Source organism: Rhododendron vialii, chromosome 12a (assembly GCF_030253575.1).
Source record: "Rhododendron vialii isolate Sample 1 chromosome 12a, ASM3025357v1".
Lineage (NCBI taxonomy): Eukaryota > Viridiplantae > Streptophyta > Magnoliopsida > Ericales > Ericaceae > Rhododendron > Rhododendron vialii.
This window is the reverse complement of record NC_080568.1, coordinates 4483026-4511016: the sequence shown is the minus strand read 5'-3', so window position 1 is coordinate 4511016 and position 27991 is coordinate 4483026. Positions and strand designations below refer to the sequence as shown.

General features: G+C 38.6%; 5 protein-coding genes and 1 long non-coding RNA gene across 17 annotated transcripts in view; 4 read left to right on the top strand and 2 right to left on the bottom strand.

The window, feature by feature from the left end:
- Positions 1 to 626: 626 nt before the first annotated feature.
- LOC131311381 (protein FAR1-RELATED SEQUENCE 5-like) lies at positions 627 to 5288 on the top strand. Its single transcript, XM_058338818.1, has 8 exons — positions 627 to 2803; positions 2879 to 2949; positions 3039 to 3455; positions 3531 to 3601; positions 3691 to 4107; positions 4183 to 4253; positions 4343 to 4905; positions 4995 to 5288. Coding segments are annotated over exons 1-3 (1734 nt in total). The 5' UTR covers positions 627 to 1142; the 3' UTR covers positions 3041 to 3455; positions 3531 to 3601; positions 3691 to 4107; positions 4183 to 4253; positions 4343 to 4905; positions 4995 to 5288.
- Positions 3040 to 5544, top strand: LOC131309344 (uncharacterized). The gene is made up of 9 exons (XM_058336005.1): positions 3040 to 3095; positions 3203 to 3436; positions 3531 to 3601; positions 3929 to 4088; positions 4183 to 4253; positions 4581 to 4740; positions 4835 to 4905; positions 5233 to 5373; positions 5504 to 5544. The coding sequence occupies exons 1-9, from the start codon at positions 3040 to 3042 to the stop codon at positions 5542 to 5544; spliced, it is 1005 nt and encodes a 334-aa protein (XP_058191988.1).
- Positions 5545 to 11907: 6363 nt separating this feature from the next.
- On the bottom strand, positions 11908 to 13949 carry LOC131311223 (uncharacterized). Its single transcript, XM_058338577.1, has 2 exons — positions 13618 to 13949; positions 11908 to 12486 (listed from the first exon to the last, which is right to left on the bottom strand). Exons 1-2 carry the CDS (start codon positions 13910 to 13912, stop codon positions 12323 to 12325), a joined length of 459 nt encoding a protein of 152 aa, XP_058194560.1. The 5' UTR covers positions 13913 to 13949; the 3' UTR covers positions 11908 to 12322.
- Positions 13950 to 14190: 241 nt separating this feature from the next.
- Positions 14191 to 27991, bottom strand: part of LOC131311069 (uncharacterized) — a 91373-nt gene continuing 77572 nt past the window's right edge. The window contains exons 1-5 of one of the 11 annotated variants that reach the window (XR_009195387.1): positions 17251 to 17675; positions 16223 to 16356; positions 15077 to 15420; positions 14550 to 14797; positions 14191 to 14393 (exon numbers count right to left, since the gene is read on the bottom strand). This is a non-coding gene — a long non-coding RNA (uncharacterized LOC131311069). Of the gene's footprint in view, positions 14394 to 14438; positions 14798 to 15076; positions 15421 to 16222; positions 16357 to 17250; positions 17676 to 17860; positions 18058 to 27991 lie in introns of those variants that run through there. The other 10 variants (XR_009195393.1, XR_009195390.1, XR_009195394.1 and 7 more) reach the window with 10 other exon arrangements.
- Positions 20550 to 23571, top strand: LOC131311067 (DEAD-box ATP-dependent RNA helicase 21-like). Its single transcript, XM_058338391.1, has 2 exons — positions 20550 to 20850; positions 22310 to 23571. The coding sequence occupies exons 1-2, from the start codon at positions 20709 to 20711 to the stop codon at positions 23209 to 23211; spliced, it is 1044 nt and encodes a 347-aa protein (XP_058194374.1). The 5' UTR covers positions 20550 to 20708; the 3' UTR covers positions 23212 to 23571.
- LOC131311066 (DEAD-box ATP-dependent RNA helicase 21-like) lies at positions 24553 to 27462 on the top strand. Of its 2 annotated transcripts, XM_058338390.1 has the most exons (3): positions 24775 to 24915; positions 25057 to 25126; positions 26246 to 27462. In XM_058338390.1, the coding sequence occupies exon 3, from the start codon at positions 26254 to 26256 to the stop codon at positions 27145 to 27147; it is 894 nt and encodes a 297-aa protein (XP_058194373.1). In that variant the 5' UTR covers positions 24775 to 24915; positions 25057 to 25126; positions 26246 to 26253; the 3' UTR covers positions 27148 to 27462. The 2 variants fall into 2 exon arrangements, with proteins under 2 accessions (XP_058194372.1, XP_058194373.1); XM_058338389.1 differs by lacking the exon at positions 25057 to 25126 and having other exon boundaries at positions 24553 to 24915.

Genomic DNA, 27991 nt, shown 5'->3' with positions numbered 1-27991 from the left:
GTGGGTACAGTAGTGAAGACGAAGACCCGACCTTCTTCGAGGTATCTCTCTCTTTCTCAATCAATTTGTTCAACCCCCAATTTTTAGGGTTTTTTTTTTTCGGAAGTCTGGTTTTTTTTTTTTTTTTCGAAAATCTGCTGCTTCTTTTTTTTTTTTCGTTTCTGTGTGTGTGTGTTTTGTATTTTATTGTGTTAAATCAGTTTGAAAGAAAGAAGTGCAGGGTTCTTTATGGTAGATAGATGATCCTAAAAAGTGTTATGCTTGAGTTGACTATGAACCATTTTCTGAAACATATGAAGTTGCAGCACTGGTGCAAAAATTAACTCTATCTGAAGTTGTTTAGAACTTACAAAATCTACTAGATTTCGAAACTACTTCATATGTTTGAAAAAATCAGATTTTTTTGAATGGATTTGAAATTTTTTTAATTTTTTCCTGTGTGTGTTGTATTTTATTGTGTTGAACAAGTTTGAAAAGAAAGAAGGTTCATTTATATTTTTTTTCCCCGACTAGATATGGAGACCAATCGACAAGAAGAAGAAAGCATCATGCCACCACCGACCGTCCACCAACCAAGGTCTGGCTCTCTCCCTTCGTCGTTGGGTTAAAAAATTAGGATTAAAAAATTATACGAAATTGATCAATTGTTATTATTTTGTCTTTTGGATTGTAGTGTGCTGTCATCTGCTAATTCTTCACAATTACTTTACACTCCCCAAGTCAAGAATGAGCTCATACCAAAAATTAACCAAGAGTTTGACAGTTTAGAGAACGTTCGAAAATTTTACAACCGTTATGGTAAAGAAGGTGGATTTAGTACCCGAGCACATTCTAGTAGAAAGAATTCGGACAATGTAATCGTTAGGAAGGAGTTTTGTTGTTTCAAACAAGGGGTGAGGGTCCAAAAAAGTACTCAACCAAAGAAACGGCGTCGGGGGCTAACTAGAGAGAATTGTCATGCAAAATTAGCTGTTGTGAGGAAGGGGGAAAAGTATGTTGTCTCCCAATTTTTCGAAAGTCATAATCACGCACTTACGTCTCCGAGAAGGGTGCATTTGCTCCGATCCCATCGCAAAGTGTCCGCTGCCAAAAAAGCTTTAATAGAACAACTTTCAGCAGCAAATGTGCCAACTTGTCAACAAATGACTCTATTTGAGTTGGAATCGGGAGGTCTTCAAAATGTTGGATGTTCACAACAAGATCTTTATAATTATAAAAGGAATATGAAGAAAACGGTAGACGGACATGACGCCAATATGTTGTACGAGTACTTTGAGACTGAAAAAGTAAAGAACGACGGTTTTACTTATACAATCGAGAAAGATGATGAGGGGAGGATGACAAATTGTTTTTGGGCAGACGCAACCGCTAGAAAGTCGTACCAGTATTTTGGGGACGTTGTGGTGTTTGATACTACGTATAACACTAACCGTTATTCTATGATTTTCGCACCGATTTTAGGGGTTAATCACCATAGGCAGACTACTCTTTTTGGGTGTGCATTTTTATGTGATGAAACAGCTGAGACTTTTGAGTGGCTTTTTAAGGAATGGTTGAAAGCAATGCCCGCAGGCCCTCCCAAAATGATCATAACTGATCAGGATCCCGCAATGACAAAAGCAATTGGTATTGCTCTTCCGAATACGCATCATAGGTATTGCATGTGGCACATTACGAATAAGTTTTCAGAAAAATTAAGTGCGTTGTCCTACAAAGAATATTATGAGGAGTTTAAGAATTGTATATGGAATTCCGAGACCCCTGAACAGTTCGAGGCTGGATGGGTAGAGGTGATAAATAAAGCTAACTTATCCGGCAATGATTGGTTACAAAACTTGTACGAAATTCGTGAGAGATGGGTTCCTGCATACGTGAGACACATTTTTTCTGCCCACATGACTAGTAGTCAAAGAGCCGAAATTACTCATTCATTCTTCAAGAGGTATGCGTCTAAAGAAAATTCATTGTTGGACTTTGTGACGCGTTTTGGGAGGGGACTTGCACGTATACGCCATAATGAGTTGGATAGGGATCATAAAGACGTCAATGAGAGGCCCAACTTGAAATCTATGTACCCCATGGAGTCGACAATGAGTGAACTGTATACATTTAAGATATTTTACATGTTTCAAGATGAGCTCTTTCAAAATACTTCTTATAAGGTGATGGCAACAAATGAGGATGAACATCGGGTTGTGTATGCCGTTCATAGGATAAAGGGGAGTGGTTCGAGGGTTCGTGAAGTTGTGGTAGATAAGTCGTCAAACCATGTCCGTTGTAGTTGTAAGATGTTTGAGTGTGCCGGAATTCCTTGTCGGCACATCTTGGCTTACTTTTCTAGAATGCAAATAGAAGATTTGCCTAATGAATACATCTTGTGGAGGTGGACAAAATCAGCGAAGGCTATGCGAGTTAGAGATGACTTGAGTTCAGGCATGAAACAAATATGTGACACGCCTTTGTTAGAGTGGCGAAATAGACTCTTCCAACTTGCTTCTACTTTAATTGATGAGGCCGTAGTAACTGAGGACGGAACACAATTTGTGGAAGAACTTTTGAGTTCGGGTCAAAAGAAGCTGTGTGACATGAAAAAAGTAAGCGAAGATGGTGAAGGGAGTGCTATCCAAGTGTCGATTATTCGTGATCATGGTTTGAAAGAACCGCTTCAAGTGAGAGCTAAGGGTTGTGGTAAACGACTCAAGGGAGGGAAAGAAAAGGCTGCCAAGAAAGCTAAGCGTTGTCATGGTTGTGGGTTAACAGGGCAATCGCACGACAAAAAGAATTGTCCAAAACTTCTCAGCACGTATGTGTTCAATATTTGTAATCTAAATTTAATTATTTCATTGTTTGCATTTTAATTCCTCTCTTTTTTTGTTAGATCTTCGCAAAATGCTGAGTTGAATGATGAAGACGACGACGACGAAGATGACGACAACGACGACGATGCTTGTAAGTGTTTATTATAAAATGCTTCAAACGATTTTGTGGTACATCTATTTTGTTTCTTCTATTGATAATATTGCCTATTCGGCTTGCAGGATGGATTGGTGTAGCAGTTTGGAACTACTGTTGGGGCTTTTGTGGTTGCATTGCATGTGGGCTTTTCTGATTTTGTTGTGATGTCATTCTGAAACTTCTGATCTTGTTGGTTTTGGATAACGTTGTGGTGAAATGTTGTTTTCTTTTTTTGCGTGGGTTGTAGAACTGCTTTAGTTATTTGTGATTATGCTTTGAACCTTGGCTTACTGGTTTGTTCTTTTTCTCCACTGAATAAAGGCTTCCTAGAAGATGAATTTAAAACAACCGACGAAGGCAAAAATGATTTTGGAAAAGACCATCAGTTTCCACTTTTTCCCAAAGAGGAGGAGATGAGTGAGGAAGAATTGGAAAAAATGATGGAAGAGCGTTACAGGGCAATCGCACGACAAAAAGAATTGTCCAAAACTTCTCAGCACGTATGTGTTCAATATTTGTAATCTAAATTTAATTATTTCATTGTTTGCATTTTAATTCCTCTCTTTTTTTGTTAGATCTTCGCAAAATGCTGAGTTGAATGATGAAGACGACGACGACGAAGATGACGACAACGACGACGATGCTTGTAAGTGTTTATTATAAAATGCTTCAAACGATTTTGTGGTACATCTATTTTGTTTCTTCTATTGATAATATTGCCTATTCGGCTTGCAGGATGGATTGGTGTAGCAGTTTGGAACTACTGTTGGGGCTTTTGTGGTTGCATTGCATGTGGGCTTTTCTGATTTTGTTGTGATGTCATTCTGAAACTTCTGATCTTGTTGGTTTTGGATAACGTTGTGGTGAAATGTTGTTTTCTTTTTTTGCGTGGGTTGTAGAACTGCTTTAGTTATTTGTGATTATGCTTTGAACCTTGGCTTACTGGTTTGTTCTTTTTCTCCACTGAATAAAGGCTTCCTAGAAGATGAATTTAAAACAACCGACGAAGGCAAAAATGATTTTGGAAAAGACCATCAGTTTCCACTTTTTCCCAAAGAGGAGGAGATGAGTGAGGAAGAATTGGAAAAAATGATGGAAGAGCGTTACAGGGCAATCGCACGACAAAAAGAATTGTCCAAAACTTCTCAGCACGTATGTGTTCAATATTTGTAATCTAAATTTAATTATTTCATTGTTTGCATTTTAATTCCTCTCTTTTTTTGTTAGATCTTCGCAAAATGCTGAGTTGAATGATGAAGACGACGACGACGAAGATGACGACAACGACGACGATGCTTGTAAGTGTTTATTATAAAATGCTTCAAACGATTTTGTGGTACATCTATTTTGTTTCTTCTATTGATAATATTGCCTATTCGGCTTGCAGGATGGATTGGTGTAGCAGTTTGGAACTACTGTTGGGGCTTTTGTGGTTGCATTGCATGTGGGCTTTTCTGATTTTGTTGTGATGTCATTCTGAAACTTCTGATCTTGTTGGTTTTGGATAACGTTGTGGTGAAATGTTGTTTTCTTTTTTTGCGTGGGTTGTAGAACTGCTTTAGTTATTTGTGATTATGCTTTGAACCTTGGCTTACTGGTTTGTTCTTTTTCTCCACTGAATAAAGGCTTCCTAGAAGATGAATTTAAAACAACCGACGAAGGCAAAAATGATTTTGGAAAAGACCATCAGTTTCCACTTTTTCCCAAAGAGGAGGAGATGAGTGAGGAAGAATTGGAAAAAATGATGGAAGAGCGTTACAGGGCAATCGCACGACAAAAAGAATTGTCCAAAACTTCTCAGCACGTATGTGTTCAATATTTGTAATCTAAATTTAATTATTTCATTGTTTGCATTTTAATTCCTCTCTTTTTTTGTTAGATCTTCGCAAAATGCTGAGTTGAATGATGAAGACGACGACGACGAAGATGACGACAACGACGACGATGCTTGTAAGTGTTTATTATAAAATGCTTCAAACGATTTTGTGGTACATCTATTTTGTTTCTTCTATTGATAATATTGCCTATTCGGCTTGCAGGATGGATTGGTGTAGCAGTTTGGAACTACTGTTGGGGCTTTTGTGGTTGCATTGCATGTGGGCTTTTCTGATTTTGTTGTGATGTCATTCTGAAACTTCTGATCTTGTTGGTTTTGGATAACGTTGTGGTGAAATGTTGTTTTCTTTTTTTGCGTGGGTTGTAGAACTGCTTTAGTTATTTGTGATTATGCTTTGAACCTTGGCTTACTGGTTTGTTCTTTTTCTCCACTGAATAAAGGCTTCCTAGAAGATGAATTTAAAACAACCGACGAAGGCAAAAATGATTTTGGAAAAGACCATCAGTTTCCACTTTTTCCCAAAGAGGAGGAGATGAGTGAGGAAGAATTGGAAAAAATGATGGAAGAGCGTTACAGACCAGGTGCTGGTTTCGTTACGTATGCGAAAGATTCGTTACGTAATGTTGCATTGCATGTGGGGTTTTCTTCTTCTTTGTCGTCGTTTTAGTTTATGGTTATGGCAAATATTTAGCTTTGTTTTTGGTATGCCAGTATTTTTGCTCTTATTGGGGATGCTACTGCGAGTGAACTAATGTGGAAACATGTCAATTCAAATGTAGGCATGCAAAGGTCTTTGTTCTATATATTCGAGCCGGGTGACACCAGTCCCAAGTAATGAAATTTCTCATTTGCTCTCTGTGCGAAGCAAATACAATGAAGTTTAAGTTTCAGTGGGCACTTGGGTCCGGGTGAAGAGTGGGAAATATAAAGGGGATCTAGCACAGGTCCATTGGACAGAGCTCTTTACTAGATTGTTTTCTGGTCTCTGCTGTAGATTGTTTTCTGGTTTTCAGGTCGTATCTATGGATGATGCACGGAAGAAAGCTACAGTGATCCTTCTGATTGTGTTGGGATTTGGCTTTGTTGCTATTTTGTTATACCTTTTTGGTGATATCTGTGGAATATTATTGTTCATGAATTCTTTTTATACCATTTGTTTGGATCGATTCTTTTTTTACCATTGTGTTTCTCGTTTTCCTTCAAATTTGTGTGGTGATGAAAAACGTTTTTGCTGTATGATTATCTCTAATTGCGGATACTATGCAAGGAGGATTGCACAACCCATTCCTATTTACAAACAAGGAGTACCACTGAGCAAGAAATATCTGGGATACCAATTTCCTTGAAAACCAAATCAACATTTGAGTCACTTTTAGTGGCTAATACAACAGCTTGTGGCCATATCACTTAGTGTGGCCATACAATTTCCTTTTGCCATTTTCTTCTCGTTTTTGTCCCCTGTCAACATATGCCAACTCCAAACGATCACAGAGCCCCTCCTTTGACGAAAACTGAACATGAATTCTGCTCCATCAGTAGCAAAGAGAAAAGTAGCAAAGAGAAAAGGAACTGGTGGACAATATTTTCGAACTTATCACCAAATTTTCAAATCTGCAGTTAGAGTCACACAATCCCATTTGTACACACCACAAAGCACCAAGAATGTATCACATGTGCTGCCAATGCGTGGTTCAAAAAACATTCAGTGTACCATACTCATAAAGCAATAACACTTGCTCAAGTTTCAAATTTGTACACATCACAAGCTAGAAATTTTGTTCAACTTAAGCTTTACATAAACCAACTAAAAGAAAATATACATCGTGACCAACAAAATTAAAATTTCTATTACAGCTCCAAGTAAGAGCATTGCAATGTACATGCAATGTTTGGGCTGGTTGGAAGGAGTTTGGTGATCTATGTTTGCTTGCACAGGTACGAGCAAAGGTGGATAATTGGTCGGGAGTTGAGCAAGTTGAGGAGACAACAATTGCATATTGGAATGAGCTTCAACATACACACTCCAAGCATTATTTGCCTCTTCCAATGAGGGATACTTTTTAAACACAGCCCCAGAGAAGCGAGTTACTTGTTCACTACAAGCTATCCAACTTTCATAGATTCCCGGGACTTTTCCAACAAAAACAACATAATAGAACCTCTTTTCTGCCATTCTTAGAAAAAAATTAACTTGATAAGCAAATAAACAAGAAACAAGATTTTAGTACTTAACATGCATGCAAAAATGAACAAAATTTCCTCTATTCATCTGCAAGCTCTAAAATCCAGTAAAATCGAATGGGGCACACTTTTTCTTTTTGGGTGATTTAAGAAACCCTAACTCGAACAAGAGACAAATCCAAACCCAGTTAATTTTAAGGCATGTACCTCTTCAAGTAGTTTCGAAATCTAGTAGATTTTGTAAGTTCTAAACAACTTCAGATAGAGTTAATTTTTGCACCAGTGCTGCAACTTCATATGTTTCAGAAAATGGTTCATAGTCAACTCAAGCATAACACTTTTTAGGATCATCTATCTACCATAAAGAACCCTGCACTTCTTTTTTTCAAACTGATTTAACACAATAAAATACAACACACACACACAGAAACGAAAAAAAAAAAAAAAAAGAAGCAGATTTTCGAAAAAAAAAAAAAAACAAGATTTTCGAAAAAAAAAACCCTAAAAATTGGGGGTTGAACAAATTGATTGAGAAAGAGAGAGATACCTCGAAGAAGGTCGGGTCTTCGTCTTCACTACTGTACCCACGTTCAATTTGTTCTTCGTTCGGATCTGCAAAAAAAAACATACAGATGGTCATTTTTTTTGCGTTGAGTTACGAACGAAAGAGGGAAGACGAAGAGAGAGAGAGAGAGAGAGAGAGAGAGAGAGAGAGAGAGAGAGATCCGTTGTTCTTCGTTCTTCGATCTTCGTTCTTCGTTTCTGAATCGCCTCTCTTTTCTCTCTCTTCGTTCAAACGAGTAGAATGAGGCGTACTGTGGAAGTTTGGGGGGTTATGACCCGTGTGTGGTTTCCGGATGACCCGCGTGTGGATATTACCCGACCCATTCCTCATTTTACCCGCGAGATGCCATTTTAAAATCAGGGCCGTTGGATCTCATCCAACGGCCAGAAGAGGACGTCCGCAAGTTATGATTTGTGAGGACGCCCTTATTAGAATTGTAGTGTGTGTGTGTGTGTATATATATATATATATATATATATATATATCGGGGCGGTTCAATGGACAACTATGTAGACACCTAAAAAAATACCTCATAGTTTCTGATCAAATTTTAATGATCCGAGCCGCTCAATGTGATCAGAACATGATTTTAAGGGTACCCGTGAGAAATCAGCAAAAAAAAGATCGAAAAGAGATTGATCTGAGCAGTTTTTAACTTAGATTTAATGAACGGTTCAATTAAAAACTGCTTAGAACAAGCACTTTCCGGTCTTTTTTTTTTTTGCTAATTTCTTGCGGGCACCCTTAAAATCATATTTTGTACACATTGAACGGTTCAGATCATAAAAATTTGATCGGGAACTATGTGATTGAGATTTGGGGTGTTTTTTTAAGTGTCTAAATAGTTGTCCATTAAACCGCCCCGTATATATATATATATATATATCCCGCACGGGCTTACCGTGCGGGACTCCCATTTTCTGATCGAATTGGGACGATTCGAGCCGCTCAAAGTGATCAAAACGTGATTTTAAGGGTACCCGCGAGAAATCAGCAAAAAAAATGATCTGGAAGAACTTGATCCGAGCAATTTTTTATTGAACGGTTCAGCAAAAACTGCTCGGATCAAGCCCTTCCCGATCATTTTTTTTGCTGATTTCTTGCGGGTACTCTTAAAATCACGTTCTGAACACATTGAGCGGTTCGGATCATCGCAGTTCGATCGGGAAAGAGGAGGTCCGCACAGTAGACTGGTAAGGGATCCCTCACTGGATCCGTGGTGTGTATATATATATATATTAATTCGTCTCCCGTAAAGACCATCTCATTTTAATAAAATGTGGACCTCCCTTTCCCGATTGAATTTCGATGATCCGAGCCGCTCAATGTGTTCAAAACGTGATTTTAAGGGTACCCGTTAGAAATCAGCAAAAAAAATGACCGGAAAGGGTTTCATCCAAACAGTTTTTGTTTGTTTACTTCATCCGAGCAGTTTTTGTTTGTTAACAAACAAAAACTGCTCGGATGAATCCCTTCTCGGTCATTTTTTTTGCCGATTTCTAGATGGTACCCTTAAAATCACATTTTGAACACATTGAGCGACTCGGATCATCGAAATTCGATCGGAAAATAGGAGAAATGAGGAGGTCCGCAGTTTAACTAAAATGCAGACCACCTCATTTTAATAAAATGCGGACCTCCCTTTTCCGATCGAATTTCAATGATCCGAGCCGCTCAATGTGTTCAGAACGTGATTTTAAGGGTACTTGCGAGAAATCGGCAAAAAAAATGATCGGAAAGGGCTTCATCCGAGCAGTTTTTGTTTATTTTTTATCGAACGGTTCAAACAAAAACTGCTGGGATGAAGCCCATCGCGTTCATTTTTTTTGTCCATTTCTTGCGGATACTCTTAAAATCATGTTCTGAACACATTGAGCGGCTCGAATCATCGAAATTCGATTGGAAAATGAGAGAAATGAGGAGGTCCACATTTTAACTAAAATGCGGACTCTCTCATTTGAGACTGACTCTGTGTGTCTATATATATATATATATATATATATATATATATATATATATCAAAGGGCTTTAGATGCGGACGCCCTTAGAATGCCAAAATGCGAAGTTTGCTTTCTAGCCATTGGATGAGATCCAACGACTCAGATAAAAGGGAGAGACTCGCGGGTAAGAAGGGATCATGGGTCGGGTAAAATCGTTCGCGGGTCATCCGGATCTTCTCAGTCGGATCCTAACAAAACCCCAGTCCCCTCACTTTCACCCGTTCAATGCAGACGAAGAGAGAGAGGAAAAGAAGAGAAGAGACGACACCAACTAAAGACGACGACCAGATCGAAGCATCTCACTGGAACCAGAAGAAGAGGAACAACAAGGTACCACCAAGCTCTCTCTCTCTCTCGATCTCAGGATTTTCTGCGATTTAGGGCTTCGACCCAAATTTAGGGCTATGTTTGGTTCGAAATCGAACTAAAAAGCCCCTCTCTCTATCTCTCTCTCTCTCTTATTACGGCTTTTTTTTGTTCGAACCAATTTAGGGTTTGCATTGGTTCGAACCAGATCTGTTTTGGGTTTTGATGAATTTGGTGATTTCTATGTGTGTATTAACTTGTTTCATCTTTCTCTCTCTCTCACCAGAAAATTTGGGAAAATGTTTCGAACCGATTACGAAGAAGACGACATAGAATTCTAATTTTGCAAATAAAAAAAACCCTAATTCTAATTTTTCAAATAAAAAAATCCCTAATTCTATTTTTTTTTTTTTACATGAATTCTGGTATGGTGTTAGGGTAAGGTTTCATTTTGATTAGTTTGGCAATTACTGGAGAAAAAGAAAACAGACGCACAATTGAATTCTGGTATGGTGTTTGGAGTTTCTCTTGGTTCCCCTGATGTCTTCTTTCCTTGTTTTACCTAATGAAAAATAAATTTGGGGCCATGTGCTTTTTGATCGTTGGGAGTACCCAGATCGTTCTTGGATTTCTTCAACATGGGGCATTGTATCCTTTTAAATTGATTTCAGTTGTGGTTTTGTGTAGCAGTCTACTGGTGTCCACAATTGATAGGGGTCCAGTTCGTTCAAACATATATTGTTCTATAATTAGGAATTTGCATTATTAAATCTGATGCCTTGTCGACTTTTACAGGAGTTAGAGAGGTGTAGAGTGGAACTTGAAGCTTTGTTATTTGTTGAAGAAAGAGCCTGAGGCAGCGACGAAGGGTTTTACTCGTAGACCATCACACTTCGGAGCTTGAACTAGAAGACGACAAAATTGAGTTTTTCACAACCGTCATGAATTTTATTTATTTATTTATTTATTTATTTTTGCATATGTTCGGTCATTGTGATTCATGTTTCCACTATGTTCGGTTATGTAATTGATTTTCTTGAGTACTATACTTTTAAATGGATATGAGCTTAGAGCATAGGAATTTTGCTGGTCATTTTTAGGGGGATCGATGGTTCAACAGCCTTAAATTATCTGTTTCTTTGGGGTGTATTTGAGCTACGACTTTTCAACAAAGCAAGGTTTTGAATTTTGATAATCTTTTGATTCTTTTGGAAGCAACTGCAGTTTTTCCAAGATTGAGCATAGCTGTAAGATATGAGGTTGATGGAAACATGATTATAAGACGAGACCATCAATTCTCAGAGCTATACTTGAAAATAACGAGCTTTTGCAGCTCCATACCCAAGCTTTTGCTGCAATTCCATACAAGAGCGGGCACAATGTTTGGTTTTTCAGTTTTCATCAGTTTGGTCAGATTGTAGCTTATGAAACCGTTCTATACTCAAAACCATTTCAGCACAATGTTTGGTTTTTCAGTTTTCATCAGTTTGGTCAGATTGTAGCATATGAAACCGTTCTATACTCAAAACCATTTCAGCAGTTTGGTCTGAGTGGATATGCACTCACAAGAACATACCTGCTTCAGGTGCTATGTTGCCAAATGAACCATTAAATGAAGCTTGAAAAAGGTGATAGATTTACAACCATGTACACAAAACCTGCAGTTTACCTGATCATTGTATTTGGTAAGGGAAAAAAAAAGGAAATAGCAAAGTTAAAGGATCTAGCAGGAGTCACAACTTTACAATTTCGTTGAAAAGAAATTTGAGAACTTTCTCCATCACAACAACAGGATATGAAAATCATAGGGGAATGCTAGGTATAAAGAAAATTTACCCCGAAAGTACCCCGAAAACAGCAATCAATGGTTGAAAATCACTTTGATGATTATGTCACACACATCAAAGTGAATCTCAACCACTAATTGATCTTTTCGGGATACTTTCGGGGTAAATTTACCCCGAAAGGAACTGTTTTTCTCATCTTACTAGTAATTATGCCAAAGAAACAAAATTTATTATGGGTAACTTGTTCTATTAGTCAACCAATTTTTTCGACCAAATTTCAACGCATATATAAACCAGCCACACAACCAACATTACAACATACGTGGTAAGGCCGCTCTTGCTAGATTATGAGCAGACTTAACCACCAGTCTTGAAACTTTAATAACTTTTACAATACTAAACCTGGAACATGAATAACAAAAATCAGAAAAAACTGCTCTAACACAAAAAGGAGCACTACTAGGATCAATTAAACCGTGCACAAAGAGTGAGCAATCTGTTTTGATGCATGCATATTTTCTCCAGCTTCTCCTTAATGGCACACTCTAACACCAGTAACCTACCCTAATTTCAACAGCAGTAGCAGAGGAAGCAAAGCACGTAACAGCTTAATTTACAACATCCTGGCAACTAGATTCCAACACCCAAGCAGCCGCTCCCATCTGTGTGCCCACATGCCAAGCACCATCGGTCACAAAAGAAACCCAGTTAGCATGATCATCTTCCCTACCAGGTTTATTATATTCAAAACAAAGCAACTTCGCTGATCCTTTCCTTGAAGCACTTCACTTCGAACGTTACTCTTAACTGAGCCTCTGAAATTCCCATAGCCAGACCTACATAAGCTCACTAAGCCTGAAAAACAAAAAACGCAAGCCTGATTAGCCTCTGTTTTTTAAGTTCTTATAGGTGTTGGTATCCCACATTGGCAAGGAGGGCCTTCATTTATGCTATTGAAATGGGAGGAAGAAGAAGACATCTATGTAATCTGCCGCTAGTCTGCTACTAGTACATATATGAAGATACTGCAATTGAGAACAGTTTTGCATACAGTGTCCACCATAGTTTGGAAGAGTCAAAATAACAAGAAGATTAAAACTACTACAATTAAGGCTAACTACTACATCCCCACTCTGCATACATTTTGTCCATTAGACAAAAATTCTAAGTCCTTGAACATCAGAATCATGAGATTTGCCTTATGTCAAAATCAACAAAATTCCAAAGATTGTTCTAATTATAGCAAATTTAGACCAGATAGCCACATGGGTTTGCATCAAACGAGTCTTATTCTCCTAATAATAACAATGAAAAGGACAGATGAGTATAACCAACTCAACCGTGCGTCTATTTTCTTTTTCTCCAGTAATTGCCATACTAATCATAATGAAACCTTACCCTAACACCGTACCAGAATTCATGTAAACAGATCACTATCAACAGACAGCCATAACAGACTGTTGCAGCAGCAGCACGACAACATCAACATCCAAAACAGATAGCCAAATGTTGGTGATGTTCCAATTCCCATCAGACCAAACAAAGAATAAAATCAAAATCATATTTTTTTGTAGATGCTTTAATTCCATCAGACCAATTTCCATAAAAGCCTCAAAAAGCTTCTACCAAATGCTAACAAAATTATAAATAAAAAAAACCCCTATTTTCAAAATCGAACCAGAGATTACAAAAATCTGTATTTTTTGTATAAACCCTAATTACAAAAATTACAAACTCAATCACTTCTTATTTTTCTTTCAAAGAGTTTGAGTACCTAACTCAAAATAGGAATCAGAACAAAAAAACAAAAAAAAAACATGTGTGCCATAATCGAAGAACCCAAACTCCAAACTAGGTTTTCCTTGTAAACCAATTTTCTAAAAAAAAAAAAACCTAACTCCAAATAAAAAAAAAATTACAGATTGACAAGGTTTAAAAATACAGCTGGGGAGAGGTCGAGATACATCTTGAGAGAGAGAAAGATACCAGGTTCGTCGTGTTCTAGCTGTATCTTCGATCTGGAACGACATGAGGAAAAGGGGAAGAGGGATCCATTTTTCCGGTCAGACTTTCTTGTTCTTCTTCGATCCTTCTTCGATTTCGTGATCGTCGTCTTCGATCGTTCGCGTTTTCTGCTCTCTCGCTCTCTTTCTCTCTCTTCGTCTGTGCTTTCTCTCTCTTCGTCTGTGTTGTTTGAACGGAAAAGAGGAAAAACCCAGGTTTTGTTAGGATCCAACTGAGGAGATCCAAGGACCCGCGAACCAAAACTTACCCGACCCATGGCTCTTTTAACCCGCGCGTCTCTCCCTTTTATCTGAGCCGTTGGATTAGATCCAACGGCTACAGAGCGAAGTCCGCATTTTCCCAGTCTGCGGGCGTCCGCGTTAGAAGGGTGCTATATATATATACTAGGTGCATGCCGACGTGCACAGCACATCATTCATGCCCGTTGTGAGATGCGTTTTGGATTTTGTTTAAATTATGGCTGTTGTTGATCATAGCAAAGATTATATGAATAAGCTTGATCAAGTGTATCATAAGAAGTTAGTAGTTGTGGAAATTATGGCCTAGACAAGTTTTTGCATTGAAAAAAAGGTTTCAAGTTATTCAGCTACTTGCATGACTTTGGCTATAGGGTTTTTTATACAATTGCCAAAAGATTAGACATAGCAAAATGTAGAGTTTATTCTAGTCAGACAAAGCAAAAGCTCTTGGTAGAGTTTATTCCATCAACGTAATTGTATCAGTTAAGATCCTTCTTCCTAACCAAAAAATAACAATAAAGAACCACATAAGCCAAAAATCAAAAGAATGCAATGAATGTAAAAATTCCACTTTCGACGACCAAGGTAGTTGCATACAAATAACTGAATTTATCAAAAATAAATAGTAATATAACAGAGAGAGAAGGAATGTACCTCAAGAGTCTAAACAAATGATTCAAAATTGGATACAAAGAAGAAGATGTGATGAACTCAAGGGAGATTTTTAGGGTCTGCAATGGCTGCTGTAGCTATCCATGGCCCTTTTGAAAGCTTCGTCTCCAGATCTCTCTCGAAGAGGTGAAGAAAGAATGATGGAGGTTCGGCCAAATGACATTAAATTCAAACTTGGGGCTCTTGACCTACTCAAAACCCAAACATCTGCAACAAATACCCACGAACACCTGCATTTGTTTTAGTTTTCTTATGAGCGCATTACAATTTCACATATTCTCATGAGGGGTCTGATCCACACAGGGTCTACAAACTGCAAGACTCGTGTTTTGTAAGAGAATTGTGTCCTTGTTTGTGTCTGAAAGGTGTGCGCGTACAAAAGAATTGTAAACCAAAGAGTGCTTCCTTATGTCTACACCGAAGAGCCGTTAGATTTAAAAAGCTATGCACAAACCAAGAAACTTTCGCTACTTTGAGACTATAGTTTAATTTGTCAAACAGTAGCATACCTAATGATGCCATTTTTCTTCATTTGCAATGGTTCGATTGCTATGTCCTTGTTGGGCAGGTGCTATTCGGGCGGATTCAACTTCAAGCTAGGCTTTGCATGGCAGCTCACATACATGCATTAAGAGACGAAGAGCAGGGGGGAGTTTAAATATGAAGTGATGTATCCACAAACAAATTAGCACATCCATATGTACCTATTACATACCATGAACTCTAGCAAGTGGCAACTGCCCATTTAAGAACAAAACCCAACTCTTAAAATCACAATATACATGGTTGCTTTGGGTACCATCGAAGTTTGAGTTGAAAAGCAACATCTCCTCAATTCATAGGGAATGTTCAACTACAAAAGGTAGAAAACGAAAGTATAAAAACTAACATGCTATGGCTTATAAGTTCACAAATCCAAAAAAACAAAGCTCGCCAATTAAAATTGTGCTAGCTTTTGCACCATACAACTGGTGTCACCATAATCACACGGTGCACAATAGACATGAACTTGTAGTCCGGAAATAAATAAGAACGTCCCAATATTTCTAAGACTGCCACATCTATAGTCCAAGTTATGTTCTAAAAGCCATTATATCACCCAAATGTAAGCCTGTGATACCAAACTGATTTTATGAACAAATTTTGCTTGGGAGCATATACAAATCAGCTGTCTTAATAGCAACAACCATTTATGAGAGCACGGAGTTTTTGTATTTTTTTGTTGATCTTAACAACTCGACATAGTTTTGGTGCATTGAAATATCAACAAACTATGCAGCACATGAGACACGCTAGGAGGGACATGCCATGTACACACACATAGGGACACAATAAGGCATTTTTTAAAATATAGGGGTAGAAGATTTACACCTTCAAAAGTGTTGGGCCAAAAGTGTTGTGATGAATATTTCTCTAAATGATCATATTGATTTAAAAGTAGAATATACTCTAGTGGAGGTATGATTGAATAAGACATGTAACACATTAATGACATAATCTTCAAATAAGCCAAATTGATAACCTTTATCATATGTGAAAGGAACAAAGCAATTCGAGAACGACACAAGTCAACTACTCTAATATCTAGTTGAATGCTTAAAGAGTTGAAGCTCCAATTGTACACTAAATAACTATAGAGAGAAGAGAGACAATACCGAGTATTACATCTTTCGCATCCCAACGGTTTTTTAGAAGAGCCCCATTAACGAATTGACGCTTTCTTACATACTATACCCTTTGACTGTGGGTAGGGTAATGAGACCACTCTTTCACTAACCCTTTAGCTGTCCTGGGGATAACAAAACCAAATGAATATTTACTCTTTACACCAACTCTACGAGCATTTTGAATCGATAAATTAAGAGAAATCAAGCTACAAAAGAAAGAGAGTAATTAATTTATGCAGAAAATCCAAAGATAAGTACAATTTTTTAAATTGAAAAAGGTCCAAAAAAATAGCAAACGACAAGGAACACTACAAAGTTCCAAAATAAAGCACAAAACCGAACATGCAATAGAAATCTAGAAAACGGAAAACATCACCAACTAAAAACAGCTGCCCAAAATGAATCTATATACACAGATTGAATAAACCCAAAATATTTTCAATAAAAAGTCAAAACACAAAAAACCAAAGGAACAAAAGCAGCAAATCAGAAGAGATACTCCATGATTTCCAAACAATGAAACCTAAATGCGAGAAATCATCAAAACACTACATGTTAGAGAACATGCCGACCCATCTTAAAAACCCTAACTTATTTTGCTACAAAATATTTAACGAACATACACCACAAAGTACTTAATGAAAAAGAAAACATACATAAGAAAGTAAATTATCAGATCAATTACTTTTTTTTGAAAGGCTATCAGATGAATAACACGTTGACCTCTTTGCCAAAATTTATCTTCCGGAACTAAAAATTCCGTTTTTGGTCACCACAAAAAAAGTTAGAGAATTACGTACTCTGAGATTTGCGTAAATTAAACAACATTTCAATGTAATTTTAATTTTCAACAAAATTTTCTCACATTTTAAAAAACAATGGAACTCTAACGTAAAGCTTCAGAAACTAAATCCCTATTATTATGGGTTTTGGGACAGTAGATTTAGGGGAGAGGGCGAGCAGTAGATTCAAGAGAGAGAGAGAGAGAGAGAGAGAGAGAGAGAGAGAGAGCAAACCACAGATTTGGTTTTGGTTGTCTCTGGCCACCGAAATCACCACCACCACAGATTGCCAACGCCACCGCCACCGCCACTGCCCTCTTTATCTCTCTGATCCGCTAACTGCCAACCCAGAAAAATTAGCACTGACAAAGACATGCAAAGCGTGCAAATCGGATATATAGGGGGAAAAAAAACAGAGGAACAAATGCAGCAAATCAGAAGAGATACTCCATGATCGGTGATGGAAATACATAGAGAACGTAGCAACAACGCCGCCTCCAACCGGATCGTAGGCGGCGAAGTCCCAAACCGCCTGAAACTCAGTCGTCGTCGAACTCAAAATCGCTTGAAACTCTTGAATCTTGGGCTACAAAAGAGATGCAAAGTGGAGGTTTTTTTAGGATTGAAGGCCGATTACAGAGAGGCTGAGAGGTGCGGATCCCATCCTTCTCTCCCCCCCGCTCTCTCTCACTCTCTGGGGACGCCACCGCCCTCTTTATCTCTCTGATCCGCTAACTGCCAACCCAGAAAAATTAGCACTGACAAAGACATGCAAAGCGTGCAAATCGGATATATAGAAAAAAAAAAAAACAGAGGAACAAATGCAGCAAATCAGAAGAGATACTCCATGATCGGTGATGGAGATACATAGAGAACGTAGCAACAACGCCGCCTCCGACCGAATCGTCGGCGGCGAAGTCCCAAACCGCCTGAAACTCAGTCGTCGTCGAACTCAAAATCGCTTGAAACTCTTGAATCTTGGGCTACAAAAGAGATGCAAAGTGGTGGTTTTTTTAGGATTGAAGGCCGATTACAGAGAGGCTGAGAGGTGCGGATCCCATCCTTTTCTCCCCCCCCCCGCTCTCTCTCACTCTCTGGTTCCCCCGCTCTCTCTCTCTCTCTCTCTCTAACCAGAGGAAATAAAAAGACCAGCCAAACATAAATGTTCACCCCTATTGCCACGTAACCCAGTAAGACCCAACAACCAAACACGTGCCCCAGTAAGTCCAAGCAGTGCAATTACCATTTCACCCATCAAAAAAACAACACCAAGCCAGCACTAAAAGGGCAAAATCGTCCATCCATGAAATGGCAAGTGAAAGTGTTTCTTATTTAAGAGGAGTAGGATATATATATATATAAGTTCAAACCAACGACCACTATTTCTAATGGGTGTGTGGGATCCACTCTTGGGTTCCGCGCAAATGACTTGATCGTTCAATAACTATAAAATAAATTTTTTGAGCAGTCTTGTAAAAAATCAACCAAATCTATTTAACGTGGTTACTTGATTCAATTGTTCTAACTTTTCCATCAGAATCCAAAAGAAAAACCGTGTAATAGGAACAAATACCTATGGTAATTCATTTGAGCTGATTTTTTTTAAAGCTATGAAAAAATTATTTTAAGATTGATGAACAATTTTGATCATCCCGGCCACAAATCCATGGTAACTACAATGAATTGGAATTCCCAGGGAAAAAAAATTGTAATGGAGGGTGTGTATGCATGTAGTCTGGGTGTACGCATATGAGAAACTTTTACTAAAAAAATAACGGGTATAGGAGAGGTGGTGGTATCCCCTTCAGTCTATTTTCAATTTCTTATTTTTCGAGCACACTTTGATGATCGGCTCTGTTCATTTTATAGAACTTGGCGAAAACATTAATCTTGTAAAAAATTATGTTCATCAGATTTTAGTAAATACATAATCGGCACACTTGAAAATTGAAGAAAAGCAAAAGTTGAGTTCAATTCAGTGTGTTCCTGGATCTAGGTTTTGTTTTTCTTTAATTTTCAAGTGTGCCAATCATGTACTCCGATGAACATGATTTTTCGCAAAATGAATGCTCTCGCTGAGCTCTATAAAATGAACGAAGCTGATCATCAAGGTGTACTCGGAAAATAGCCGAAAAATTGAAAACGGAACAAAGGGGGACACCACCACCTCTCATATACCAGTTATTTATAAAACTTGGGGAGTGATTTTTGGTAGGGGTGAGCATAGTTCAATTAGTTCGGTTTCGTACTAAACCAATAATCAAACAAATACTTATGAATTATGAATTTGGATAATCAAACCAACCCACAAAAGGCATAAAACCAAACTAATCTAAACCATTAAAATACAGTTTAGTTTTAATTTTAAACCACGGTTTGTTTTGAACTAATTTATTATTTTCAAAAAATATTTAAAGTACTTAACATTATGAAGAAAAATTAAAAAAATACATATATTTAAACCAATTCCATTCAGATTATTAAAACACACTAATATCAACCAACTAATTAAGAGTAGGATATCAAAAATTGCCTCAAATCTTAAACTAAGAAAATAAAATGCTGGTAAGTCACTAAAATGAACCAACTAAGAATACAAATTACTAAATATCTTAAAATAGTTTAAACAAATAAAGGGCTAAAAATAATTCCTAAAACTATTGAATTGAAATGAGGGAGCAAAAGGGCAGTATTAGCAACATGATAGAAATCAACTTGTGATATCACTCCAAGTCAAGGTTCATATCATTATCTTGGCAGTGAAGTAAATTAAATATTGCGATGGATTTAATAGGACCAATAAAGTAGTTGACTAAAGTTCTTATATTTATTGGGTGAATCATAATTAATTTATATATATATATATATATATATATATATATGTGTGTGTGTGTGTGTGTGTGTAATATGTGTGTATAATACGGTTCGGATCGGTTTGGAACCATAACTGTAAATGTGAATCCACAAATCAAACCATATAACACGGTTTCTAATTTTTTTAACATAAATGCTACTTGCACAACCGTTGTGTTGGTTGTGTGTGTGTAATTCTGACCGTTCAGATGTATTTGGACGGTCTAGATTTTAAAAAAACTCTTCCATGGATAAGATTAACTTTTATGAGGAAGAGTTTGAGCGAATCCTGACCATTCACTACAGCCATGGATGGCTAGAGATTGGTTGTGTGTTGTGTGTGTAGCACTTTTGTTTTTTTAAACATTGACCAAACCATACTACTAAAAACCTGAACCAAACCTTACGGTTTGGACAGAATTCAAGGTTTAACGGATTTTTTTGCTCATTCCTAATTTTTGGCACTTTCCAAATTGATAACCACACCGCATTCCCTCCAACTTGGGAAGTGCCAAAATTATTCTCAATCCTTTTCCATATATAAAATGGAATTGATTTTGGCACTCCCGAATCAATTCCTATATGGAATGGGATTGATTTGGGCACTCGATGGGTCTGGTTATAAATTCGGGGGACCAACAAATCAATTCCTTAAAAAACTTTCTCGTACGTATTATATGTTTGATTGCTTCGAGAAACCCGTCCCAGTTTCCAATCTCGCGATCGCCGGCCACCTCTTCCTCGTCCTCACTAATTTGTTCCTCTGTTTAACTAGTTTCTTTGAATCTCTCTCTCTCTCTCTCTCTCCCTCTCTTAATTTCTCTCTGTGAGAAGACGACATGAAACGCGAACACGACATGGATCAAAACCCTCATATGGCTTCCCTCCTGTTTTGTCTACGCGTCCAAGAACTAGCTGCGAAGTATCTGAGTGAGCCTAATCTGAAGAAGGGCGGCCTAGACCTAGGGGACATACTGGCTGGTAATTAACCCTTTTGCGCAGTTGTTCGTTGTTTTTATTTATTTATTTATCTGTTCTTTGTTTTTTTTGAATTTTGTATTTGTCAGATCCAGATTCTCTCTTCCATGCTGTTGATACAGTGGTATGATTGTGGTGTATGGTGTATGGTGTAGGCCTACCCGTACCATGAGAGCTAGTTTGATGTGGTATATCTGATGCAATTTATTTTGTTCAACTTAAGAAGGGAATTCATGATGGAATTTACTAAAACTACAGAACAGGTAGATACTTTGATTAGGTAATTTATAACTTAAGAAGGTAAATTCATGATGGAATACATGGACGTTAACATGTAAAACTATAGAATAGAATAGGTTGATACTTTGATTACCAGGAAAATTAGTACAGCAACACGAAATTAGATGGATACGTGGGAGAGCAGAGTACAATTGATCCCATGTATCTTTGCCCTGGGACCTACCAACAGCCGCGTAACTCTGCTCTTTTATAACGGTAGAATTCAAGTATAGGCGGTTTAATTGGGACTCAACATGCTCTCTGCAAAGAAACACTCGTAGCTCGGGTCATTATCTTTAACAGCCGGCCTTATGAATGAATGCCATGGAATGAATTGGTTGATGACCCACAGTAAACAGGTCCATTGAAGTGGTGTTCCTGATCCTTTGCGAGTATGTCATCTGTTCATAACATTAAACACCCCTGAGGAATATTAAACCCAAATAACTTTATCCTCACGACCTGATAGAAACATAAGATAAATGTTGCTGGGCAGTGTAGCACTGAGTTCATTCAGTTCGTTAGCGTTTGACTTTGACATGCTCTGAGAAATAATGCTTTATACTTCAGATAGTTCCCTAAACCCCCCTCATAACCACATTTTTTTCCACATCTATTTGCCACATGAGCTGCTAGTTCTGAAACCCGAGTAGCTTCAGATTAGCAAACCCTAAAGACGAGAACTAGTCCCAGGAATCTGCCATACATTGGTGATTAGAAGAATAATGTCATCATGCAGCTCACAAGTCACTTAATGTCAACAGGCCAATACATTAGTGACTAGAAGAATAGTTTTCTCCACGTTTATTCATGTAGTTTTCATAGTACGTAGCATTGCTCTTTATTGATCAGATGTTTTAGTGGTAAAATGTTGTGAATAATTTTCTCCACGTTTATTCATGTAGTTTTCATAGTACATAGCATTGCTCTTTATTAATCAGATGTTTTAGCGTTAAAATGTTGATCTTGTGTTAATCAATTATTCATGGGACCAATACCCTGTCCAGCTTCCAAGGAATATGCTCATGACTTTCCTATATATTACTCTGACTCTCTGAGTATACCTAGCAGGCTAGCACCCTTGTGTCTTTTACAAAATCTCCATACGTTCTGCTACTTAAATGCAATTTTTTAGTCTCTTAGAGAAGCAGGATAACCACTTTCCCTCCATATGTTTCTGTAGGATCCGCCATGGAGTATATTTACCAATCAAATGCCGAGGATCCACCATACATTTGGTATAAGGGAGAAGGATCAAAGATGAAGAAGATTCTTCCTCCTATGAGGACCTGGGCGGATGAGTGTAGGTTGGCTCCTGAGCTGTTGAGGGCAGTGGAGAGGGCAGGGTACAAGGAGCCCTCCCCGATTCAGGCAGCAGCCATCCCTCTCGGACTGCAACAGCGTGATGTCATCGGAATTGCTGAGACCGGTTCGGGTAAAAAAGCTGCCTTTGTTCTTCCCATGTTGACTTACATATCTACCAGGCTGCCTCCTATGCCAAGGAGCAGCAACGAAGAGAACCAGAGAGAGGGGCCTTATGCCGTGGTGCTGGCACCCACTCGAGAAATTGCACTGCAGATTGAGGATGAGACTGTCAAGTTTGCAGAATTTTTGGGCATCGAAGTTGTTTTACTTGTTGGTGGGAGGTCGATTGAAGAGCAAGGGTTTAAGATTGGGCAAGGGTGTGAGGTAGTGATTGCTACACCTGGTCGTCTTACTGATTGCTTGGAGAGGCATTATGCTGATTTGAATCAGTGCAATTATGTTGTCCTTTATGAGGTTGATCGCATGATTGATATGGGTTTTGGCCCGCTAGTTGTGGGTGTGTTAGATGCAATACCTTCAAGCAATTTGAAACCCGAGAACGAAGATGAAGAACTTGATGATAAAAAGATTTACAGGACAACTTGTATGTTCAGCGCTACGATGCCTCCTGCTGTGGAGCAACTTGGTAAAAAGTACTTGAGGAATCCCGTGGTTGTCGCGATTGATACTGCAGCAAAGGCCACTGACCTAGTCACCCAGCACGTGCAGGAAAGACAAGACTGGTGTGGCAGCAACATTCTTGACTTTGCGCGACACTGATGTCTTCTATGATCTCAAGCAGACGCCGATTCAGAGTAACAGTCCCATGCCCCCTGAATTGACTAGACACAAGGCCTCAAAATTCAAGCAAGGAATCTATTGCCAGACAGCTAGAACCGAATGAATCGAGTTTTAAACTATAAATTTGTAGTCATAAATAGTTTAGGTACTGGTGACTTGACTTTATAACTTATTGTCTCAGGTGATCGCGTAAATTGGCGATAAAACATGTCGGGAGGTCACGAACTCATCCTTCATTCAGAATCCAAAAGAAAAACTGTGTAGTAGGGAACAAATACCTACGGTAATTCATTTGAGTTGATTTTTTTTGGAGCTATGAAAAAATTATTTTAAGATTGATGAACAGTTTTGATCATCTCACAAATCCATGGTAACTTCAATGAATTGGAATTCCCAGGGAAAAAAATTGTAATGGAGGGTTTGTATGTAGTCTAGGCGTACGCATATGAGAAACTTCTACTAAAAAAATAATGGGTATAGGAGAGGGGTGGTGGTATCCCTTGGGTCTATTTTCAATTTTTTTTATTTTTCAAGCACATTTTGATGATCGGCTTTGTTCATTTTATATAACTTGGCGAGAATATTAAACTTGCAAAAAATTATGTTCATCGGATGTTAGTAAATAAATGATCGGCATATTTGAAATTTGATGAAATACAAAAGCTGAGTTTTGATTCGGTGTGTTTTTGGATCCAATTTTTTGTTTTTTCATAAATTTTCAAGTGTGCCAATCATGTATTCCGATGAACATGATTTTTTGCAAAATGAATGCTCTCGCTGAGCTCTATAGAATGAACGAAGCTGATTATTAAGATGTGCTCGGAAAATAAGGGGAAAATTTAAAACGGAACGAAGGGGGACACTACCACCCCTCATATACCAGTAATTTATAAAACTTTTTTTTTTTTTTACATTCGTTATTTATATAACTTGGGGAGTGATTTTTGGCACTTTCCAAATTGATAACCACACCGCACTCCCTCCAATTTGGGAAGTGCCAAAATCAGTTCTATTCCGAGTGCAATTTTGTTCGCCCTCTTTAAAAGAGATTGAACATTACCCTCTCTTATTGGTTACAATAGTGTGGACCTCATCCCCCGTCACTTTCATGCTTACCATGTAATACACACTTTTTGATAAATATGACATCACTCTTTGTGGTAGGGTTTACATCATTTCAACTAATAAGAAGGAGGAGGATAATGTTCACCCTTTTAAGTGGAGGATGAACAAAACTCAACTCTCCTATTCCTTCCTTTCCTATATGAAATAGGATTGATTTTAACATTCTCCGAATAAATTCCTATATGGAATGGGATTGATTTGGGCACTCCCCTAACGTGGTTATAAATTTGGGGTACCAACAAATCAATTCCTTAAAACTTTCTCGTGTACTACGTATTATATGTTTGATTGCTTCGAGAAACCCGTCCCAGTTTCCAATCTCGCGATCGCCGGCCACCTCTTCCTCGTCTTCCTCTATTTAAATAGCTTCTCTCTCTCTCTCTCTGAATTTCTCTCTGTGAGAAGACGACATGAAACGCGAACGCGAACGCGACATGAATCAAAACTCTCTTCTGGCTTCCCTCCTGTTTTGTCGACGCTTCAAAAAACTGGCTGCGAAGTATCTGAGAGAGCCTAATCTGAAGAAGGGCGGCCTAGACCTAGGGGACATACTGGCTGGTAATTAACCCTTTTGCGCTGTTGTTCGTTGTTTTTATTTATTTATCAATTCTTTGTTTTTTTTGAATTTTGTATGTTTCCGATCCAGATTCTCTCTTCTGTGCTGTTGATACCGTGATATGATTGTGGTGTATGGTGCAGGCCTACCCGTGCCATGAGAGCTAGTTTGATGTGGTATATCTGATGCAATTTATTTGTCCAACTTAAGAAGGTAATTCATGATGGAATTCATGGACGTTAACATGTAAAACTAAAGAATAGAATAGGTAGATACTTTGATTACCAGGAAAATTAGTATAGCATGTATACAACACGGAATTAGATGGCACGTGGGAGAGCAGAGTACAATTGATCCCATATAACTTTGCCCTGGGACCTACCAACAGCCGTGTAATTCTGCTCTTTTATAACAGTAGAATTCAAGAATAGGCGGTTTAATTGGGACTCAACATGCTCTCCTCAAAGAAACACACGCAGCTCGGGTCATTATCTTTAACAGCTGGCCTTATGAATGAATGCCGTGGAATGAATTGGTTGATGACCCACAGTAAGCAGGTCCATTGAAGTGGTGTTCCTGGTCCTTTGCAAGTATGTCATCTCTCCATAACATTAAACACCCCAGGAATATTAAACCCGAATAACTTTATCCTCACGACCTAATAGAAACATAAGATAAATGTTGCTGTGCAGTGTAGCACTGAGTTCATTCAGTTCGTTAGCGTTTGCCTTTGACACGCCCTGAGAAATAATGCTTTGTACTTCAGATAGTTCCCTAAACCCACTTCATAACCACATTTTTCTCCACATCTATTTGCCACATGAACTGCTAGTTCTGAAACCCGAGTAGCTTCAGATTAGCAATCCCTAAAGACGAGAAGTAGTCCCAGGAATCTGCCATACATTGGTGACTAGGAAGAATAATGTCATCATGCAGCTCACAAGCCACTTAATGTCAACAGGCCAATACATTAGTACATAGCATTGCTCTTTATTGATCAGATGTTTTAGCGGTAAAATGTTGTGAATAATTTTCTCCACATTTATTCATGTAGTTTTCATAGTACATAGCATTGCTCTTTGTTGTTCAGATGTTTTAGCGGTAAAATGTAGATCATGTGTTAGTCAATTATTCATGGGACCAATACCCTGTCCAGCTTCCAAGGAATATGCTCATGACTTTCCTATATATTACTCCGACTCTCCGAGTATACCTAGCAGGCTAGCACCGTTGTGTCTTTTACAAAATCTCCATACGTTCTGCTACTTAAATGCAATTTTTTAGTCTCTTAGAGAAGCAGGATAACCACTTTCCCTCCATATGTTTCTGTAGGGTCCTCCATGGAGTATATTTACCAATCAAATGCCGAGGATCCACCATACATTTGGTACAAGGGAGGAGGATCAAAGATGAAGAAGATTCTTCCTCCTATGAGGACCTGGGCGGATGAGTGCAGGTTGGCTCCTGAGCTGTTGAGGGCGGTGGAGAGGGCAGGGTACAAGGAGCCCTCCCCGATTCAGATGGCAGCCATCCCGCTCGGACTGCAACAGCGTGATGTCATCGGAATTGCTGAGACCGGTTCAGGTAAAAAAGCTGCCTTTGTTCTTCCCATGTTGACTTACATATCTACCAGGCTGCCTCCTATGCCAAGGAGCAGCAACGAAGAGAACCAGAGAGAGGGGCCATATGCCGTGGTTCTGGCACCCACTCGAGAAATTGCACTGCAGATTGAGGATGAGACTGTCAAGTTTGCAAAATTTTTGGGCATCAAAGTTGTTACACTTGTTGGTGGGAGGTCGATTAAAGAGCAAGGGTTTAAGATTGGGCAAGGGTGTGAGGTAGTGATTGCTACACCTGGTCGTCTTACTGATTGCTTGGAGGGGCATTATGCTGATTGGAATCAGTGCAATTATGTTGTCCTTTATGAGGTTGATTGCATGATTGATATGGGTTTTGGCCCGCTAGTTGTGGGGGTGTTAGATGCAATACCTTCAAGCAATTTGAAACCCGAGAACGATGATGAAGAACTTGATGAGAAAAAGATTTGCAGGACAACTTGTATGTTCAGCGCTACGATGCCTCCAGCTGTGGAGCAACTTGGTAAAAAGTACTTGAGGAATCCCGTGGTTGTCGCGATTGGTACTGCAGCAAAGGCCACTGACCTAGTCACCCAGCACGTGCAGGAAAGACAAGACAGGTGTGGCAGCAACATTCTTGACTTTGCGCGACACTGATGTCTTCTATGATCTCAAGCAGACGCCGATTCAGAGTAACAGTCCCATGCCCCCTGAATTGACTAGACACAAGGCATCAAAATTCAAGCAAGGAATCTATTGCCAGACAGCTAGAACCGAATGAATCGAGTTTTAAACTATAAATTTGTAGTCATAAATAGTTTAGGTACTGGTGACTTGACATTATAACTTATTGTCTCAGGTGATCGCGTAAATTGGTGATAAAACATGTCGCGAGGTCACGAACTCATCCTTCAATCATGCTTTGTGCCTTGAATTTTGCTAATCATTAAATTTTATGGTTTGTGCATATTATATGTCAGCTGCCTCTGTGCTGTTTCTTGTTTTATACTCCAGTAGAATGGGAAATTGAACCTGTACTAAGCATCTCTTCTTTTGTTTTGGGTACATCGGAAATAGCCAAGCAAGACCGAAGGATCAGCGGACCTCAATATCAGTGTTTGAACTTTGGACTTGCGGAAAGCATCCACTCCAATGAGGACACTATAAGCTCTATATTGAGTCCGATTTTGTAGTGAGGGTGAACATTAAAAGCCAAAAAACATGGGAGTTTAAAGTTCACCATATAAACTCTAGTGAACTCTTGTTGGTTCTTTCTATCCTGTGGGTCCCACCAATTTTAACCATGATTATCTCCTCCCCCTAAATAAAAAGGACGGGTTTTTGGAATGTCAATTTTGGTTCGATTTTTCCAATTGTGCCCCTCAATTTTTAGAGGCGTAGTGTTGGTGGCTGGGTACAATGGTAATTTTGCCATCGAGCTGTGATGGTGGACCCCTGGTGTGATCTGGTTGTTTCGCGGGATACGTGATGTTTTTTGGCT

What these genes read in the sequence shown, in the direction of transcription:
- LOC131311381 (XM_058338818.1), top strand. Translation starts at nt 1,143, where the DNA reads ATGACTCTATTTGAGTTGGAATCGGGAGGTCTTCAAAATGTTGGATGT. An exon ending in TGTCCAAAACTTCTCAGCAC is followed by an intron (nt 2,804 to 2,878) that starts GTATGTGTTCAA and finishes TTTTTTTGTTAG; the next exon opens with ATCTTCGCAAAATGCTGAGT.
- LOC131309344 (XM_058336005.1), top strand. Translation starts at nt 3,040, where the DNA reads ATGGATTGGTGTAGCAGTTTGGAACTACTGTTGGGGCTTTTGTGGTTG. An exon ending in CGACAACGACGACGATGCTT is followed by an intron (nt 3,602 to 3,928) that starts GTAAGTGTTTAT and finishes CACTGAATAAAG; the next exon opens with GCTTCCTAGAAGATGAATTT. An exon ending in ATCGCACGACAAAAAGAATT is followed by an intron (nt 4,089 to 4,182) that starts GTCCAAAACTTC and finishes TTTTTTTGTTAG; the next exon opens with ATCTTCGCAAAATGCTGAGT.
- LOC131311223 (XM_058338577.1), bottom strand. Translation starts at nt 13,912, where the DNA reads ATGGGTCGGGTAAGTTTTGGTTCGCGGGTCCTTGGATCTCCTCAGTTG. An exon ending in GCTAGAACACGACGAACCTG is followed by an intron (nt 12,487 to 13,617) that starts GTATCTTTCTCT and finishes TTTGTTTTTCAG; the next exon opens with GCTTAGTGAGCTTATGTAGG.
- LOC131311067 (XM_058338391.1), top strand. Translation starts at nt 20,709, where the DNA reads ATGAAACGCGAACACGACATGGATCAAAACCCTCATATGGCTTCCCTC. An exon ending in CCTAGGGGACATACTGGCTG is followed by an intron (nt 20,851 to 22,309) that starts GTAATTAACCCT and finishes ATGTTTCTGTAG; the next exon opens with GATCCGCCATGGAGTATATT.
- LOC131311066 (XM_058338389.1), top strand. Translation starts at nt 24,768, where the DNA reads ATGAAACGCGAACGCGAACGCGACATGAATCAAAACTCTCTTCTGGCT. An exon ending in CCTAGGGGACATACTGGCTG is followed by an intron (nt 24,916 to 26,245) that starts GTAATTAACCCT and finishes ATGTTTCTGTAG; the next exon opens with GGTCCTCCATGGAGTATATT.